The following is a 19,618-nucleotide window of genomic DNA, read 5'->3' as shown; positions in this document are numbered from 1 at the left end:
ACCTTACTTATGGTTTTTTCTTCCATCCAATATAAATCTCCTACTCCCATAATTGCTTCTACAACATGTCTTAATCTATTTGCTACGTAGTATAATTTTATGTTTGGGAGATATACATATTGTTCTATATGTATTTGCGAACTCTGCTTTCAGGGTGGAAAGGAAGGACTAAATGGGGCTTGTAACAGGTGTCAGAAGAATCGGGCAAGAGGGTGCAACAGATACCGAAAGGCAGAGAGCCAAAGAGAGCTAATGAGAACGTCAGTCAAAGAAGCCACAAAGGTGGAATGCCACAGATATTGCAAGAAAGCAGGAGCTGAGAGGGATGGATAAAAAGAACACACTGGAATGGAACAGGAAAGGACTGAAGTGTGTGAGGGCAGGAAATACAGAGTACACCTGGGAGTACTTATAGGCAATCCAGTAAACTCTCTCTGTCTCTGTCTCTGTCTCTCTTCTCTCTGTGTGTATGTGCATGTGTGTGACCTCCAGTGGTGCTTTTAGGTAATTTTAAGATGCTTCCAGATAGAGGCATTCTAGTACAAACAGAAACCATAGAGTAGGTATTCTGTGTTTTACTCCTTAAGATTTCCCCCAATGGTAAGAAAGAAATAAAAGATAGAAGAGCCATTGGAGGAGGTTTTGGCTCTCCTACCCCACATAACATTTTGTGAATTAGGGGAATGGCCAAAACAAAACTCCATCTGGAAACACCCCTGGATTCTGGGGGGTTCTTCTTTTTCTTCTTCTTTTTCTTCTTCTGAAATTTTCCTAGTAAAAATGAACAGTAACAAATCCCAATACATCACACATGAGCCAATTTTTACAGTCTTTCTGATCACTTGGGATCTCTATATTGGATACAGTCAAGATTATCTGATCAAGTTATCACTTATCATCCTAATCAATCACACAATAGATTTCTGTGTGACTTAGGAGGTTGTCGTGTATTCTTCTCAACATTAGCTAATTCAATCAATGGATACCATATTCCATAAAAAAAGTGTCAATTTCTACCTGGCCTCTTTGTATCTAAAGATGTTTTGTGAGTTTCTCCATTAGTGCAAGATCCCAAATTTTCTGTTTCCATTTTCTTCTGTCTGGTCTTTATCTTCTTGAGATGGAAATATATATTACTTCATTGACTTCACAATGTGATAAGCCAACTGCTGTGTTTGGGGGACCAGACCCCTGGACCTCTGCCCCAAAGTCCTATTCTGATGGCACCGCTGGGGACTTCTTAACAAAATGGTCAAGAGAAAACAGAGCATTCTGTAGGCCTTCATATCTAAAGGTACCTCATCCAAGGCCAATAGGTCCTCAGAACCTGGCAACATTGATTTAGTCAACATCACATGTAAATTTGGATAGAGAGTATCCTAAACAAGAATGTTTACTTTCATAACTCAAGTCCAGATATTCAAGTCCAGATATTGGTCGAAGTTTAAATCAGTTTGGCCCAATTCAGAATTCACCTTAAACCATGGCTTTAACCATGGTTAACCTTAGTCACCATGGTTAAAGCTATGGTTTAAGGTGTCTTCTGGACACGGCCTGGCTTTCTGGTTTAACCACCATGGTTAAAGCCATGGTTTAAGGTATCTTCTGAACGGGGCCTTGGTGTGTGGAGTTGGGGCTCTCATTGTTCAGGAAGAGAAGAGTGAATGGCGTAAAAGAACATAGTGGTGATTAAGCATCAAAGGAAGAAAAGTATCTGAAGATGTTTACACGAATAATTATCAAATAAATGACCAGAAAGGGGTGGGGTGGGGGAGACTCATGCCATCTCTATGTAAAGCATGAGAACATCTTGCTAAGCTTCATGCACATTTTATAGCATAAATTGATTGAGAATAGCAACCCGTGACTAATCAATGGCATTTTAAAGATGGTCACCTGCCACCTTATCATAAAAACCAACCCAATAAATGCAGTTTCTCATAAGTCAGACACTTTTATGCTTGTGTATAAATAAAGCAGCATCTGGCAGTCAAAACTCATGCATAGGGAACACCTAAAAAGTAATATTGGATTCTGATAGGAAATAAAAAATACTAAGACAAATGAAGGGAGTTTCATAAGCCAAGTGAAGGGAGGCAATAACCAATATATTATATTTAAATATTCTGTTTACTCCTCTTACCTAAAGCTTTCATACACCTGACCTTCTGATTCCAAATCTCTGGTTCGATCCTGACCCATTCATTTTCTGTTATGAACTCAATTACCACTGAGCCATCAGGGACTTCATCTCCCAAAAGAACGAATATTTCTCCAGGACTCTATAAAGTAAGAATTATATCCAATTATCCCTTTATTTATTTATCTATCACATTTCTATCATGTATGTATTTATTTATTACATTACATCAATGAATGAAGGATAACTTGTAAAGTATAGATTTTCATGTATGTTACTTGAAACATTACCAGGAGGCAAGTTTTAGCCTGATAAAAGACTTCATGGCTGCCATGGAAAGCATGGACCTGTCCTACAGATGAAATCGCCCCAACACTCTTGATTTGATTTTCTTGACTGGGTTGGAAGATGCTGATCTGAAAGTGGGGGATTTAACATCTATCCTCTTGTCATGGTGGATTACTTCCTATTGATATCAAGAGTTTCAGCAACCTTTTCTAATGATTGTTTACATCCCCTTCCTGAGCATGGCATTTGAGCAGGTAGTTGTTGGCCAACTCCAGTCACTCTTCAACGAAACTGGTTTTCTAGATTCATTTCAAACATACTTCAGGTCTAGGTTTGGAATAGAAACTGCCTTGGTTGTCCTGTGGGATGACCTTTTCCAAGACAAGGACTGGGGAAGTGTGATGCTGTTGATTCTCTTGGACCTGTCAACAGCTTTTGATACTATCATCCCAGGGTATCCTTTTCGAGATGCTGGCCTTAGCTAGACCTACCTTTTAATCCAGGATGGAGGAGGGAAGATCCCGTGATGTGATTATCGCAAGATCCCTCCTCCGTTTACACGTGAGGCGCGACGACCTTTTTATTTTTTAAAGACACAGGAGTGCACAAACGCTCGTGCGCTAAAGGTAAGGTGGGTTCTTTTTTAAAAAATTAAGTACTTTCCCCGCTCCTCCGACCCTACTCCCAATGGGCGCAGCTCCCAGTTCCATGCGAGGAATTGCACGGAGCTGGGTCAAACCGTGGCAACAGGCCACACATTCCACGGTCTTGGGCTCAGCCAGAGACTGAGGAAAAAGTGGGCCCAAAGGGGAGGGCAAGATCCCAGGGCAAGGGAGAGCGGATCCCTCCGATCCTGGGATCCTCTGTGTGTCATGTGGATGCACAGGGACGTTCCCGTGGTTCGCCCCAGGATTTCGCCTGGTGTAGCTAAGGCCACTGTCTGAGTAGAGTGTTGAACAGTGTTGCAGCGGTTCCTAACTGGATGGTCAATTCCAGAAGACGTTGCTGATGAATCACTGTTCTACTCCTTGGATGTTATGCTGTGGTGTAAAGCTTTATTTTATCCCCGATGCTGTTTAACATCTAAGGCCTTTGGGCAATATCAGACTGGATGAGGGCCAATAAACTAAGATTCAGTTTAGTCAAGATGGAAGTGCAGTTAGTGGATAGTTTGTCTGCCCAGCTGAGCAATGTTGAACCAGTTTTGTCTCGTCGGATAACTCAATAAAAGACTAAATAAAGACAAGCCATGGACCCATGCTTTCCTGTGCATGCTGAAAAGAACAAAGGCCCAGGATGGAACCAGTGGGGGAGGAAGTGATTGAGGAGGCATGCATGTGTGTGTGTTAGTTGCACAGGAAAGTGGCAGACAATGGAAGGGTTACATCCCCCTGCTTAGTCCACCAGTTCTGTCCTGCTTTCCATGGATTCAGTGTGTAAGCTATTAATAGGGGTTGGTTAACTCACCTGTGTCTGACACCTTTACGCTTGTGTAATGGGGCTTTGTGGCAGTCATCGACATAGTGGGGGGGATGCACAATTTTGGCAGCGATGGTGGATGGCTGCTGAGGGCTCATCAGGGTCTCATGAATGCTCAAGTGCAGGTCTGCAGATGTGCCATGGGCATCTAACTGGGTCCAGGGAGGCAGACATGGGGGAATCTGTCAGACTCCTGGACTCAGTCAGGCACTCAGCTGCATTCCACCTTCATTCTCAGTCCCCAGACAGACATGACTCGGGAGATTCATAATCAGAACTTCTAACTTTTTTGTAAAGCAATTTTTAGGCAGCATCAAGGTTACAAGTTTTATTAGAGCAGCATGGGAGAAAGGATTGGATTAACCCTTCCCTTTTGTTCCATTTTCCCAACCTAAACTCCTCCTCCCCATCAGGGCTAATTGCGGGTGGTGATGCAGTGGGAAAGATTCCTTTGCTTAAGAATGCAATATTTTCTGTAAATGCAGTAAAAAGAGGGCATTAGTGGGGATAAATATGATAAGAGTGGCATTTTTGCCTATGCTTTCTTAACAAGAAGAAGTAGATCTTACCTCACATGATATCCTTGTTGGCAACACCAAGACAGCTGGCCTTCCCAGTGTGTCAGGGATCTCCTTAGTTTCCACACTTGTATCTGCTAGCTTCAAACCATTTTTTAAATCCATAGACAAGGGATCATGTGGACCTGACAACGAAATTATATCATGTCCCATTAAGTACAATGGAGCTTAGCAAGTAAGCAAGCATAGAATTGCAGCACAAGCAATAGAATAGAATACAAGCAATCATAATCTTATAGTATATCCTGGGGGTGGGTAAAAATGATGTGCAGTAGGTTGACAAGGGTTTCAGGGTTTTTTAACGAGGCTTTTATTGTGCACTTGTGGTCGGTCATTCATGGAAGTCTGTGGTCCTTTTCATGACATTGTCAATCTCCAGTGCCTCTCCCATTGAGTTTAAGCTTTATTCCACCTTTTTTTAATTTGCCGAAAATGCTCTAAGGAATATAAACCACCACCAAAGAGGTGGCGTGTTTCCGGAATCACACACTATTGCAGTGCCATCTATTGGCTGTATTAATGGAACTTATGGAACCTGCCCTCAAAGCAAACACACACACACCCCAAAAAGGGGGGAGCATGTATTGTGCTGATCACCATCCCGCAAAGGCTCTGGAAGACAAAGCCATAGTAAGGGTGTGGGATTTTTGCTTCAATGTGAAGAAGCCCTCAAACTCTTGGCAGGTTAGCAACAGCAAAAACAATATCTCATGGCTGGTCTTGTGCTAATTGACTATCTCCCAGACTCATTGTTTCTAACCAATTAACATGTGTATTAATTGGTTGCCTTTGAGCAGAGGTTTTGCATGGCTCTTCTGACCAGTTTCAGAGTTTTGCATTCAAATCCCTGATCCAGGGATTTCCCCCTCCCCCTCCCCCTCCCCCTCCCCCTCCCCCTCCCCCTCCCCCTCCCCCTCCCCCTCCCCCTCCCCCTTCTTCTTCTTCTTCTTCTTCTTCTTCTTCTTCTTCTTCTTCTTCTTCTTCTTCTTCTTCTTCTTGGGAAATGTCTCCAAAATGCCCAGTTTCAAGTGCCAAGCAGAGAATGAGAGAAACACTTGTCCAGATGCACCCCTGGTGAATGTAAAGTTCAACTTAGATTTGAATCACAGTCTAATGGGTTTAAGTCCCACTGAAGTTACACTCAATCTCTCCACATGATTAGGAATCCATGGTCCACTTAGCAAATTGCTTTGCTGCCCACCACTACATATGGCTTTCCATAGATATCAGTTTCTGACTGTGAAATTTATTTCTTTATTGCATTTATATCTCACCTTTTTTCCTCCAAGGAACCCAAGGTGGCGAACATAATCCTCCTCCTCTCCATTTCATTCTCACAACAACAACCCTGTGAGGTAGGTTGGGATGAAAGTCTGTGGGCCTTGCTTGACCTACCTGATAATCAGGTGGGGAGTCGGGGCGAGGCCGCGCTGCAGCTAGCGTGGGCCGTCGCCCCTAGCTAGATGTAACACGCAATGGGGTAAGGGAAAGCCCCGTCGCGCCAGCCATTTTTAAAATCTTAAAGGGGCCATGTGTGCAAGAGCGCACCAACGGAAAAGTTTTTTTTAAAAAAAAATAAAGGGTTCCTCGCTCCCCCTGCCCCCAATTCCCCCCCACAATGTCTGACCCCCTGTCCGCTCACTTGTCCATCCTCCCCCCTCTCACCATGTCCGCCCCCCCGCTCACTCATCTGTCCCCGATCTCCTTGCCCTGGCCCCGTTCTTCTTTCCCCCCGTCCACCATGTCTGATGCCCCCCCTGCCCGCTCACCAGCCCGCTCGCCATGCCCGCCCGATCACCCGCCTGCCATGTCCGATGCCCCCTCCATGCTCTCCCCACCCTGGCTCCGCTCTTCCCCCATCTCTCCTGCTGGGTCCACTCTTTCCCCCCCATCCCCCATCCCCCCCGTGATTTCACTCCCCCTGGCCCAATGGGCACAGTGCTCCTATGGAGTGCTGTGCCCAGTGTGCGCTTCTCCTGGCTACTCGTGAGTAAGCGAGCAGCCGGGAAAAGCCACAGAAGTAGCTAGACCTTCCACAGCCCTGGGCTCAGCCCGGGGCTGTGGGAAAACTGGGCCACAAGCGGATCCGGTTATCCCGGGTCAAGGGAGAATTTAGCCTGGCCTGACCCCGGGATCCCCTGTGTGTCGTCTGCATACACAGCAGGGAGCCCGGGCCTCACACCAGGCTAAGTCCTCATCTAGCAACAGCCTGTGACTGACCCAAAGTCACCAGTGAGCTTCCATGGCCATGTGGGGACTAGAACCAGGATCTCCTGATTCCCAGGCCAACACTCTAACAACCACACCACACTGGCTTTCATGAAGATTGTGTTGTTTTTTAACCTTTATATTATGCAGAGTTGTTGGGAAACCACAGCTCCTTTTCAGAATGGCATTGAAACATACTAGAGCTAAACATATCACCACCACCACATGGCTGAATAACTGTAGGCTGGGGACGATGCATCTTATTCGGTGATGCCTGTGGCCTTCAGCACCATCATTTTTAAATGTAAATGAAAATAAAGCCATTTCTCACCCTCAGAGATGTGCTCTCCAGCAAACGTAGCACATAATTGTTCTATTTTGCCATGGCTGATGCATACAGGTTGTGCCTTGCAGGAGTAACACTTTGAATAATGGTTGCATACACACATGTCTTTTCTTGTAGGATTCAAACATCTGAACTCATTAGCAGTATCTAATGATGCTTAGACTGTTCTGAGCTGGAAACGAAACAGAAAAATCTATGGCCCGATGCCCTTGGGGATTTAAGGTACTCCTGCTGAGAATTATCGTCTATCACAAAGGGTAAGGCTCTGTCTGAGGCCGTTTTCTTTGGCATGTTTCTGACAAATATCTGTTGCTATTCTTCACACCTAAAGAATTCATTTCAAGATGCACTTTATATCTCAGTAATCAAAGATCAGTCCAGTATCTGTTACATACATTTACTGTAACAGTGATTCATTTAATTGGGTATTGTGCTGATGCTTCGAGTTTTATTTCAGGCTCTCTCCTTAATTCATATTACTCAACGCTTCCTATCAATCAGCCTTCTGCCAAAATCATTTGGACTGCATTACGGGTTTCAATGCTGCGTTTACAAATGAATTGATAGAATGACTTGAAATTGTGTTTGCCCCCCTGTGCACAGAATTTCTAATGACCCTTCTCTCCATTCTCACCCATTCAGAAACGGAATCATTGAGTATGCTGAAGAAATGAGATCCACTAAGCAATCCTAGCTGTGTCTACTTTGAAAGAAGTCCCACTGAGTGCAATTCAGCTTACTCCTAGGTAAGTGCGCATATAGGATTGTAACCTTAACATGCAACCTGTGCATAGCAAAGGATTCCACCCCTTCATTTCTGCTTGCTATAAGCCTGCCTGGTTCTTAAATTCTTCCAGAGAGGCCCTTCTTTTGAGGCTCTTCAGAGGCATGTTTGGTGGTGAACCAAGAGAGAGCCTTTTTGGTGGCTGCTCCAAGGCTATGTGAACCGCCCAGAGAGCTTCGGCTATTGGGCGGTATAAAAATGTAATAAATAAATAAATAAATAAATAAAACTCCCTTCCAGGGGACGCTTGGCTTGCTCCCTCTCTGTTGCTTTTCTGCCGGCAGGCATAGATCACTTTATTCAAGAAAGCCTTTAACCTGTCAGTGTAGTATAGTGGTTAGAATGCTGGAATGGGCATAGGGAGATCTGGGTTCTAGTCTCCACTCCACCATGGAAGTTTGCTAGGTAACTTTGGGCCAGTCACAGACTCTCAGCCCAACCTACCTCACTGGGTTGCTGTAGTGAGGATAAAATGGAGAGGAGGAGGACTATGTTTGCTGTCTTGGGTTCCTTGGAGGAAAAAGGGTGGGATGTAACTGCAATAAATAAATAAATAAATAAGGGGGTCTACTGGGGCGTGTATGCGGCTTTTAATATATATATATATATATATATATATATATATATATATATATTGTAATTGTCATGTATTTTGTTTTATTTTGGTGTGTTGTTTTATTGAATTTCAACTGTTTCTGTAAGCCACCTTGAGTGCCATTTTTTTGGTACAAAGGTGGGGTACAAGTAAAATAAAATAAAGAAATCCATTAAGCAATAAGTTTTCCTGAATTATCATATTGCTAGAATTTTTGCCACTGCTAGTTAGGTTTTCTTCTGAAATTCTCTCCATTTAAATTCATCTCCAGATTTTGCAATTCCAAAATCCTACAATGTACAAACCTTAAAATTAGCTGTGGTGAAGCAGAATCATCATGTTTTGGGGATGCTAGTGAGCACATCTCCGAAGGTGAGAAATGGCTTCATTTTTCATTTACATTAAGGAAGGTTGGTAATGAAGACAATATAAATATCTGAATATACAACATATTTTCCCCTGTCCACAGCTTTTTACAGGAACATTGCCCCTAAAATTCTCAATCGTACCATTTGTTTCTTTCTCTCTAATTTTTCTACTGAGCCCTGTGCACATTCGGGTGACCCCCTTACACATCACCCAAACAAAGAGGACAAAGGGACTTTGCTTTGCATGTGCTATTTTATATGTAAAGGTGCAATGTTACAAATAATCATTGTGGGTGACTTTCCACATTCTCCAGCAATGTGTGAACAGACGTCTGTTCATACAGTGGAACTTTCCCTGATCCTCCTCCCCATATAGCCCCTCCCTAAATCTCCTTCAGGGGGTCTCAATTATACCTTTGTCGCTTCCTTCTAAATGCCTTGCATTCCTTCTCCAATATTCTCCTCAGTATTACTTAAGGAAAAATTGTGTTAACCTTAATTGTAAGCATATATATAAGCACCAGAACTGGTATCCTGAGCATTTACAGCAGAGTTGGGGGAAACTCCTGCCCGTTGGCCTAATCTGTCCTTTGGAGTCCCCTCTTCCAGGCCTGGCAACTCTGTCAGACCCCAACTCCCTGTCCTAGCACCAGAGAAAGACAGGCTTTCACTGATGTGGGAGAAAGGAAATCCCACTCTTATCTCTGATTACTGGTAGGAGATAAGCATTGGGGATTTTCCAGTGGTAGAGAAAGGCAAATGTTAAAGGCAGCCATTGTTAGAGGTAAGAGTGGGGGGTTCTCTCTCAGTGTTTGCCTTTCTCTACCATTGGGAGGGACTGACCTTTTCTCCATGCAGAGAGAAAGGCCTGGAGCCTTTCTCTCTACATGGAGGAGCTTCTTTTTTTCCACATGACTGGTCTTGTCATGAGGAAGTCCACAATGATTTTAGGGATAGGTTTTTAGGAGACAAGTTCCTTCCATGACATCATCCAGCCTTGGGGAGCAGGGAACAATTTGGCCCCTGAGAGGATAAACTGTTCCCTTTCCTCATATATATATATATATATATATATATATATATATATATTCCCAGTCACACTATGACTAGATGCCAACACTGAAGAATTCTGATTTCAGCCCTTGTGCTTTCATTTGCTTATACTCTGCCCAGAAAAAATGTTCATTATTGAACAAATGTCTAATAATGATCCCATCTCTGGTGACCCATCTGTCTTTTGCAAAGCCAGCAGTCACAAACTTTGCTTTGTTCAGGATCTTTTTTAAAAAATTCCATTTTGCTTGTTCATGGTTGAGCACTTCTAACAAAATGGTACCTAATATGTGTTATATTTGAGCTGAACACTAAAGAAAATGTTGTGGTACTTTATTTCTAATCAGCATTATTTCTTCAAGCTACTGTATGGCTGCGATGCAGAGGTACACCATGCAGCAACTTGACTCTGGACAATATCCAGAAGATGCCAGGAGGTATTGATAAGACACCATCACTCAGATGCCCTCCAGATATCTAGTATTTCAACTGCCATAATTCTCAGTCACTGAGAACTATGTATTTTTGGTCCCTGATTGATTTAAATTAAGACAATTTAAATCATGATCTAATTTTTCTAAACTGCCCAGAGAGCTTCGGCTATGGGGCGGTATATAAATGTAATAAATAAATTCAGCAAGAAAAAGGTACATTTAAATCACACGTTTAGTAACTGAAGCTCCCATTGAAACCTTTTCATATATTTCCTGAACAATAGTGCAAATCTGACCACTAAGCCATGTTAATATAATTTACAAATAAATAGAGTATTATTTATACACCAGGCCTTGCATCTCTTTGTCTCTCTGTGTATATTTTTTGGGGCTTTCTTTTTTTTTAACTATAGAGGAAATGTCTTTAAAACATGCTCCTACAAGTTCTTTCGTATGGCCATCATCCATGACCAGTTGAGGCTAATCCTATGTATCTCTACTCATAGGGCAGAATTGGGCTCCTGTATCTTTAGCAGTTGCATAGAAAAGGGAATTTCAGCAGGTGTCATTTGTATAAATGCAGCACCTACTGAAGTCCCCTCTTCATCACAACAGCTAAAGCTGCAGGAGCCCTGTCTAGTGTGACCAGATACAAAAGAGGGCAGGGCTCCTGCAGCTTTAGCTGTTGTGATGAAAAGGGGACTTCAGTAGGTGCTGCATGCATACAAATAACACCTTCTCAAATTCCCTTTTCTATGCAACTGTTAAAGATACAGGAGTCCTGTCCTCCTTTCCATATGGTCACCCTATCTACTCATAAATAAGCCCCACTGAGTTCAATGGGGCTTACACCCAGCCATGTGGTTATAAGATTGCAATCTAAGTATGGCAATACAGGAACACGCATACTTGACAAATTTGTCTTCTCTTTTTCGTTCCAGTGTTGCTCCTTTAAGCTTCAGTCTGTCTGGGACCAACGTCAACCTCACAAAATCAAAGTAGTAAACAAAACTGAAATGCCCAGGGCAAATGGGCCAAAGCAAGGTTTAAAAGTTACTGGGCAGAACAGAACAATTCATTTTCACTGGGTGCTTATGTTTGGTAGGCAGAGTGTAAATATTAATATTTGAGAAATAATCAAATTAGATCTTCATTTGGATTGGAAACCTCCTGTTCCTCAGGGCATCTGTTTGAGCATTCATTCAAGTTTAGATAATAACTTTATGGATAATGTGCTCACATCCAGAATATTTAATGTTAACCTAGGGTGACCAACTGTCAGGATTTCCCCGGATTTGTCCTGGTTTTTGTTCTTTCCATAGTGTCAGGGGGGATTTTCTATAATTTTCAATAATGTCCTGGAATGACACACCTTCCCCTTTAAGGCTGCCATTAGCATGGCAGGAGTGAATGACATGCTTTCTTGAGGCACATCATTCCCCCACCCCGAGCAACAACTGAGGTCTTAAAGGGGAAAGTGGGTCATTCGTGGACATTATAGAAAAGGCCCCAATTGGAGTGGATGGTGGTGGTGCAGAATGAAATCCTTTCCCCTCCTCCACTCCAATCGGGTTCTTTAAGGTGGCAGGGGAATAACATACTTTTTGCAGCACTCAGAAAGCTGCTTCCCCACACACACACTAGGTGTCCTCTTTTTTGGTTTCCCAAACATGGTCACCCTAGTTAACCCTGAAAAGGAAAGGAACCTCTCTTGCAAGCACTGAGTCATTACTGACTCTTGGAGGGACGCCAGCTTTCGCTGACGTTTTCTTGGCAGGCCTTATAGTGGGGTGGTTTGCCGTTGCCTTCCCCGGCCGTTATTACCTTTCCCCCAGCTAGCTGAGTACTCATTTTACCGACCTCGGGAGGATGGAAGGCTGAGTCGACCCGAGCCAGCTGCCTGAAACCAGCTTCCGCTGGGATCGAACTCGGCCGTGGGGAGAGTTTCAGCTGCAGAAACTGCTGCTTTACCGCTCTGCGCCACACGAGGCTTGGTATGTCAACCCTAGTTATTATTTAAATCAAATTAAATATTAACTTTTTAAAATCCAATTAAAATATTTTTAAAAATTATATATATAATTTTTATCCACCCCACAATTTTGTCTTTCTGTTTTAACTAACTCCTCTCCTTGGTTTGGCCCAGCTCTACCACCACATCTGAACAAAATGACTTATTTATACAGTAAACAACAACAACAACAGGTCCAAAGCTCACAAGCACAATTAAGAGTGTTTGGACTGCTTCCAGACAGAAGGCTCCTAGTGCTGTCAACAAGAAGGCACTTTGCAGCTATTCCATCTTTTTCTCTTTAATGTATTTTCTGCAGTAAGAAAAAAGATGGAAGAAATGGTGGGGAAAACTCTGGCGAGCAACGAATGGACCACTCATAAAACTCAGTGAAGGAAGCAGGGTGATGGCGCAATAAAAGTCTCATCAGGAAGCACTCAGCTTTGCTATATAACTACATAAAATTGCACATGAGACAATGCCCACATTAATTATTGGAATTCCCATCACCGTGATAAATAAATCCCTATCACTATGATTAGTATACAGTATGCCATAAATCCCCATCACCATGATTAGAATACAATCACTGGATCTTTTTCATCACTCCCAGGTCCTAACAAATCAATTGTTTTCACGTCTGCCGATACCTTATATTTCCCCAAAGGATTCCAGAGATCATATTGTTTTTCCATTTTCCAACTTGCATGCTGACTCCCCACCCCCTCCTGGCCTTGCACAATTCACTTTAGTCAATCACTCAGCATTGATTTGCTGGCTCTGTTGCATTCCCCATCTATCTTTGCTTTATTAGATATATTGTTTACTTTCTTGCCATTTGTCTTGTCAGGGCCTTGTTGTGTTCCTTCCAGTGCTGCTGTTTCCCCTTTTTGTTTAGGTGCTGTACTTCTGATACAGTCAGCTTTCATTCCATGAAGTTGGGAATATGCCGCCCTTTTTAAAGTCTTCTTCTTCTACGGCCCTAAATACTTAAATTTACACCATGCTGAACATGTTTGCCTTCCATTTTCTCTCTAAACTGAAGATGTGTCATGAAGTCCCACTTTATAGTGTCTCTATAAATCATTTTGCAAGGTCAACAAAATGCTCTCTGGGCGGTTCACAAAAATTAAAGCCGTAATAGAACAATCAACAGGTTAAAAACACAAATACAAAATACAGCATAAAAAGCACAACCAGGATAAAACCATGCTGCAAAATGACACATGCTGAAATTCCCTTTTGTTAAAGATACAGGAGTCCTGTCCTCCTTTTCATATGGTCACCATAGTTTGTCTCAGATCCCGAAACTTTTTGAGAGCTAGTATAGGGCTCCATCACACCTACTTTTTTTCCTGGTTTGCCTCCACGACTTGCACCTCTGTTTCATTAGCCGGTCAAGCTAATGGTCTCTTTCACGTGTGTTTGTGGTACTGCCATTGTACCGGTGAAATCTCCTTTCACTTGTTTGCTCTCCCACTCCACCCCTTCTCCTTCCCCCTCCAGTTCATTGGTTCTTGTCACTCAACTGAGTCAACACAAGCCTGTTCATTCAACATGGCATGCTGGAGGAAGAGAACCACCCCACTCTTCTTTTTCATCAGCAAGACCTCCCTTCAAAGCACATGCCCCAACAAAGCACATAGCATGTGAATGGAAATACACAGGGGCGGAAGGGCACTTTAATCCCGCATGGAGGAAATAAACCAGACTTTCCCCACTCTAGAAAATGGAGGGGAACAGGCAGGGTGACTGCAGGACAGGCATGACGTCATGTGAGCACCGTCCTGCAAAATAGCAAACCAGGTATGATGAGAGTGTGATAAAACGCTGGTGTGATGGAGCCCATAGTGTTGTGGCCAAGCTTGGATCTACACATGAAGCAGAATGAAGTGGGAATGAAGCGGGAATGAAGCAGCAGAGTTTGGAAGTGGTAGAAAGGACTGGAACACTTCCAAGGAAGGTTTACAGTTTTGAATGACAACTACGTAAAAATAAGTACATCCTGGAAATGGAAAACTAACACTACAGGAAGAAAGCTCGGCTAGAATGTTTCCCCTTATGTATTAGGTTTTTTTTTAACTGCCAGCAGTTGGAAATGGTACAGCCCTCTCTCCCACCTCATTGTGCGTCCCATGTTCATCTGGCCTAATGGTACAGTCCTACCGATTGTGCCCTTGGTGATTGGAAGCCTCCAAACTTGAAGGTATCCAATCATCCAATGCATGGTGGGAGGGAAGGTAGAGGTGTTCTTCACCTCCCTGTCCTCTCGCCCTTCAGATTTCACTAGATGGGCTTCTTACCCCATCTAGCAAGGGCACTACCCTGGCCTCTCTTGTCTCCTCCCCTTCCAGCCCAGTGGAATGCCCTCTTTCCTCCTCTCCTGAGGTGGCTTTTCCAAGCTTGGAGGACAGTTGATGCAGTTATTTTTGCATTGGCTGTGAGGGGGCATGGGACAGGGTTCAGATTTCTCGCTCCCCCTTCCAAGGTCAATTGCGCTTTAAGTTACTGCTCTCTAAGTTACTGAGGTGTGAAGTGTGATGTCTCCAGTTCAAATCTTGCATCAACCATGAATTCACACAGTTCTCAGATTATTATTGTCACATTGATGGGGATCAATAGATGGAGAGAGAAAGCAGTAATGAGATGTGCAAATTGGATCCACAATGAACAATAATGATTCAGATCTGCATTATACGATTTAGAAAAATGTTTCTGCATTGAATGGCACATTCTGCAATCAAATCAATTGCAGATAATCAGCATGGGAAGCAGAATGATGATTTGGATGCACCTTTTGAAAGCGACATATTTGGTTTTTCATATAACTGTTATGAACATGCAATACTGGTGTGTGGCAAGGTGATAGCATAAGCCATTCAAATATCTTTGAATGATGACCTTGAAGATATGCCTTTCCCTTCACCCAACAATGCACATTTTCACATTCAGGGGGCTGCAATCTCTACATTTTTGTTGCCCTACCATATATCACTTCCAAACTAATAACATTTTCTCAGTTTCAGAATTGGGTTAGACTAACAAAGATATGAGACATCCTATTTCCCGGTAAGAGTGAGACAAAGTTTTATACCAGTTAAAATTTGTACCTAATGGCTTGGCTTCCCTGCCATCCTATTAGGTCCAGATTCACTACCCGCCAGAGAGCTGTACACATAGTAAAAACATGTGGAAGTTTTGCATTTATAAAGACTGATGTTTGTAGCAATTAATTGCCTGTTCTGATTGTCATAATGCATCGACCAAGACCGAGGGGTACAATAATGCATGACTCCTGACTAGCAGAAAATAATGTACTCCTAATTGTTATGCACTGACAAAGTCTGAATTGATGGTTATATTCCTCAGGGCTTATGTAAGGAGACATCCTGAAAACCGACTGCCTGGAGTGTGTAGCTTGTCCAAGGCTTTCTACCACTAGATGGAGCAGCAGAGACATCTTATTGTAGAGTTCTGTCCCATCACCTTCCTTCCCCCATTCCTTTGTAAGGAGATACTTCAGTAGCTGGATCACCCTCTCCATCACGGGAAACAAGCCAGTTTTGCCATCCTCCAAAATAGGAAGACTAGGATGTTAGCACTTTTCACTTGAAACTATGTATATATTCTAGGTGATGGGTTGGGGGAGGAGAGGAGAGGAAAAGCTGAGCTATTTGCTTGCTTGCTCTCTCTTTCTGATAGCCCCAGGAGGAATGTGTAGGTGGTGGAAGCGTGGGTAGATGAATGCAGGCATGCTGCCTTGTCTTCTGTTCCATATTCTGGAAACATTTATCCTTTCCCTTTTAGTTCTGATAAGTTGCAAATGAAAGAAATACAAATACCTGAGAGTACTCCCATTGATGCAAGAGAATTGCAGATACACCCTGCTTAAGAATCTTCTGGCAGGTGAGAGATCATGGTTCATTTCCTTCCTTATTATTTATTTATTTATTTATTTATTTATTTATTTATTTATATAGCACCATCAATGTACATGGTGCTGTACAGAGTAAAACAGTAAATAGCAAGACCCTGCCGCACAGGCTTAAAATCTAATAAAATCATAGTAGAACAATAAGGAGGGGAAGAGAATGCAAACAGGCACAGGGTAGGGTAAACAGGCACAGGGTAGGGTAAAACTAACAGTATAAAGTCCGAACAACATCAAGTTTTAAAAGCTTTAGGAAAAAGAAAAGTTTTTAGCTGAGCTTTAAAAGCTGTGATTGAACTTGTAGTTCTCAAATGTTCTGGAAGAGCGTTCCAGGCGTAAGGGGCAGCAGAAGAAAATGGACGAAGCCGAGCAAGGGAAGTAGAGACCCTTGGGCAGGCAAGAAACATGGCATTAGAGGAGCGAAGAGCATGAGCGGGGCAATAATGTGAGATGAGAGAGGAGAGATAGGAAGGAGCTAGACCGTGAAAAACGTTCTCACACTGTAGTCTCTCTAAACACAAAGAAAACCTGGGGTGGACAATAGGATGACCATATGAAAAGGAGGACAGGGCTCCTGTATCTTTAACAGTTGCATAGAAAAGGAAATTTCAGCAGATGTCATTTGTATATATGGAGAACCTGGTGAAATTCCCTCTTCATCACCACAGTTAAAGCTGCAGGAGCTGTACTAGAGTGACCAGATTTAAAAGAGGGCAGGGCACCTGCAGCTTTAACTGTTGTGATGAAGAGGGAATTTCACCAGGTTTCCCATATATACAAATGACACCTGCTGAAGTTTGCTTTTCAATACAACTGTTAAAGATACAGGAGCCCTGTCCTCCTTTTCATATGGTCACCCTAGTGGACAAAGGCCTTGAACAGACAGCCTTTAAAATAATGTTTAATTCTCTGTCAAGCAAGAAGGGCCTGGATGTGAATGAAATGTGTGTGTGTTCCTCTTATTATACAGAATATATTTTAACATTTTTTTCATTCAATTTTAATGTTGTAAGCCCTGAAAGATGGTCTAGAAATATTTTAAATAACTAAAAATAAAATAAAAATCTGAAATAATGCAATACTATGGGATCAATCATGCTGTAACTAAGGTTTGTAGATAAATGCTGTACTGTACCAATTTGTTGGGTCATTGGTTGCTAGTGTGAAATAGAAAATTGCATGGGAAAAGCATACACATTTGACCTGATCTAGGGGATCTGATGCAAGTGTTGCAGCTCTGATACACACATGAAAATCCCCCAGCCATGTTGGCTTTCCACTCAGTGGATGATGGTATCTATACATGCATCTTGCTGGACATTCAAAACAGCTGAAACAAAACACCCCCAAACAGTTGGGGTATGTGTTATAAAGTGGCTTGCAGCGCCACAGAATCCTATTCCCTGCCTCCGCTGGCTTGAAAGAAAGTCAGATGGGCGGGAAACAAAAGAGAGGAGGGGAGTATCCTGTTATATAAGAGGTTGGGAGAGCTGCAGGAGGAGAACAGGAAGCTGGCCACTTGTAGCCTCAGATGGGAGTCCTGAGGGCAGATGGTCTCTGTAACCACAGTGAGATGTCCTAAAAAGAGCACCATCTGGGAACACTTTGGGAAAAGGGAAGGGAATCCCCTCTTCCGCCACTATGACCAGAGTCTGCCTTGTCTGAAGGAAGACTGAGCCTCTGACATGAAAGAGAACTGACACACAGCTCTGAGGGATTACAGACAATGAAGGTTAAAATGAGACTTGAATGAGCTGTCCTTCCATTTTGAGGGCTCCACCCCTTCCTTGACACATTATGGTGCAACACAAAGTTCACAGTCCTAATGGTGTACCTGCACTGCCCTTGGCTACCACTTTCATTGTGGCAGGAAACCAAGCACCGGAACACGCTGCTGTAAATGCAAGAATGATGGACAGGAAGTGACATCATTTCAGCCAGCATACCCAGTGTCATCATTTCTGCCACATGGCTCCCACTATCACCCTCCGTGTCTGCAAAAATGACAAGTGGAGAACCAGTGTCAGCAGAAGACTGATATATTTGTGGGCTGTGTAGATTGGATGCACCAGCAGGCCTGCTATAAGCATCGCAGTGTCAGTACATAACGTCTCAGGAGAAGTACCAACAGCTGTGCCAGCACAACATCAAACAACACAATATTAGTTATACATATTACTGTGACTTTATGCCAATACAAAATGCTTAGGACTAGAGTGTTAGACACATTGAAATAGTGTGATGACAGCTTATTTGAGTTTAAACACTTGCTTTCCAGTTCCTCTGGAATTAGAATACTATGTTCCTTCACACTCTTTGCCATGGTTCCCAGTTGTCTCAGGAGTGACTCTGGACAGGATTTTGCTAGGGATGCAGCACAGTTAAGTCGGACAGCATACACTTTTGAGTGCAGAATGGTTCAGGTTCAATCCTTGCCATCTCTAGTTAAAAGTATACGGTGAAAGTCCAGGGCCAGCTCCAGGTTTGAAAGGGCTGTGGGCAAAGTTCTGTCTGGTGGACTGTCATGTCTCCTGGTTCTGTGGCTCTGCGTTATGCTGAGGAGGACTCATATTCAGATGGGTCACAGGTTACACCACATCAGGGCAAGCCCTTGAACCCTCTTCTGTAACTTCCTGGCCTGAGGGCGTAGCTCTCCCTTCATCTTACTCTAAGGATGATTCCCCTGCAGCTTCTTTTGTCCTTCAGCCATGCAGGTGTGGGAGACTGCAGAAACAGACACTGTCCCTTTAAGAACAGTAGTCAGCATCCAGCAGGGGCAGAGCCATTGAAAGACCAGGCTCTGCCAGCCCTTTTAAGGCTTCAGTTGATTGCAGTCCTTTGCTGGGACAACAGCTCCTTATGAGAGAATACGCCAGCTAACACTCCCTACATTATGCTCTCTAAGGTGCTGATGTGAATTCTGCCTTGCCTGACAGGACCCAGAAAAGACAGAGAGCACTGTGTTGCAGTCTGTTTGCCATGGGCCTCATGTCTAGTCAGGACTTGTGGGGGTAACCTCCGCGCTCAGTGGGTCCTTGTGGATCTATCTGGCAGCAGAGGGCAACTATGTTGGGTGGTTGTGTCCAGCTACCATTTTAATCTCTCGCAGTACCTTGGAGCAAAGCTATAACTGGGCACTGTGGGAAATTTAAATGGTGGAGGAGGAGCCAGGGTGAGGAAAGCAAGGCTTGCATGGGAAATAGCCATGTGAGCTAGGCTACCTACTTGATTAAAAAAAAAAATCACATTTTAATGATACAATGTTTAAGCCAATGAGGTGGCAGTTTTGATATGCCAACTTAGAAAAATAGGAAGCTACCTTATACTGAATCAAAACATTGGTCCATCTCTAGCCTATCATTGTCAATCCTGCCTGGTAGTGCCTATCTAGGATGTCAGGCAG

General features: G+C 43.2%; 1 protein-coding gene across 1 annotated transcript in view; it reads right to left on the bottom strand.

The window, feature by feature from the left end:
• Nucleotides 1-19,618, bottom strand: part of BANK1 (B cell scaffold protein with ankyrin repeats 1) — a 220,885-nt gene that overhangs the window by 135,166 nt on the left and 66,101 nt on the right. The window contains exons 3-4 of the mRNA XM_063135924.1: nucleotides 4,477-4,610; nucleotides 2,144-2,282 (exon numbers count right to left, since the gene is read on the bottom strand). Of these exons, the coding sequence (XP_062991994.1) occupies nucleotides 2,144-2,282; nucleotides 4,477-4,610 (273 nt within the window). The remainder of the gene's footprint in view (nucleotides 1-2,143; nucleotides 2,283-4,476; nucleotides 4,611-19,618) is intronic.

The sequence above is a fragment of the Elgaria multicarinata genome, chromosome 10 (assembly GCF_023053635.1).
Source record: "Elgaria multicarinata webbii isolate HBS135686 ecotype San Diego chromosome 10, rElgMul1.1.pri, whole genome shotgun sequence".
Taxonomy (NCBI): domain Eukaryota; kingdom Metazoa; phylum Chordata; class Lepidosauria; order Squamata; family Anguidae; genus Elgaria; species Elgaria multicarinata.
The sequence above is the reverse complement of the archived record's forward strand: the minus strand, read 5'-3'. Positions and strand labels throughout refer to the sequence as shown.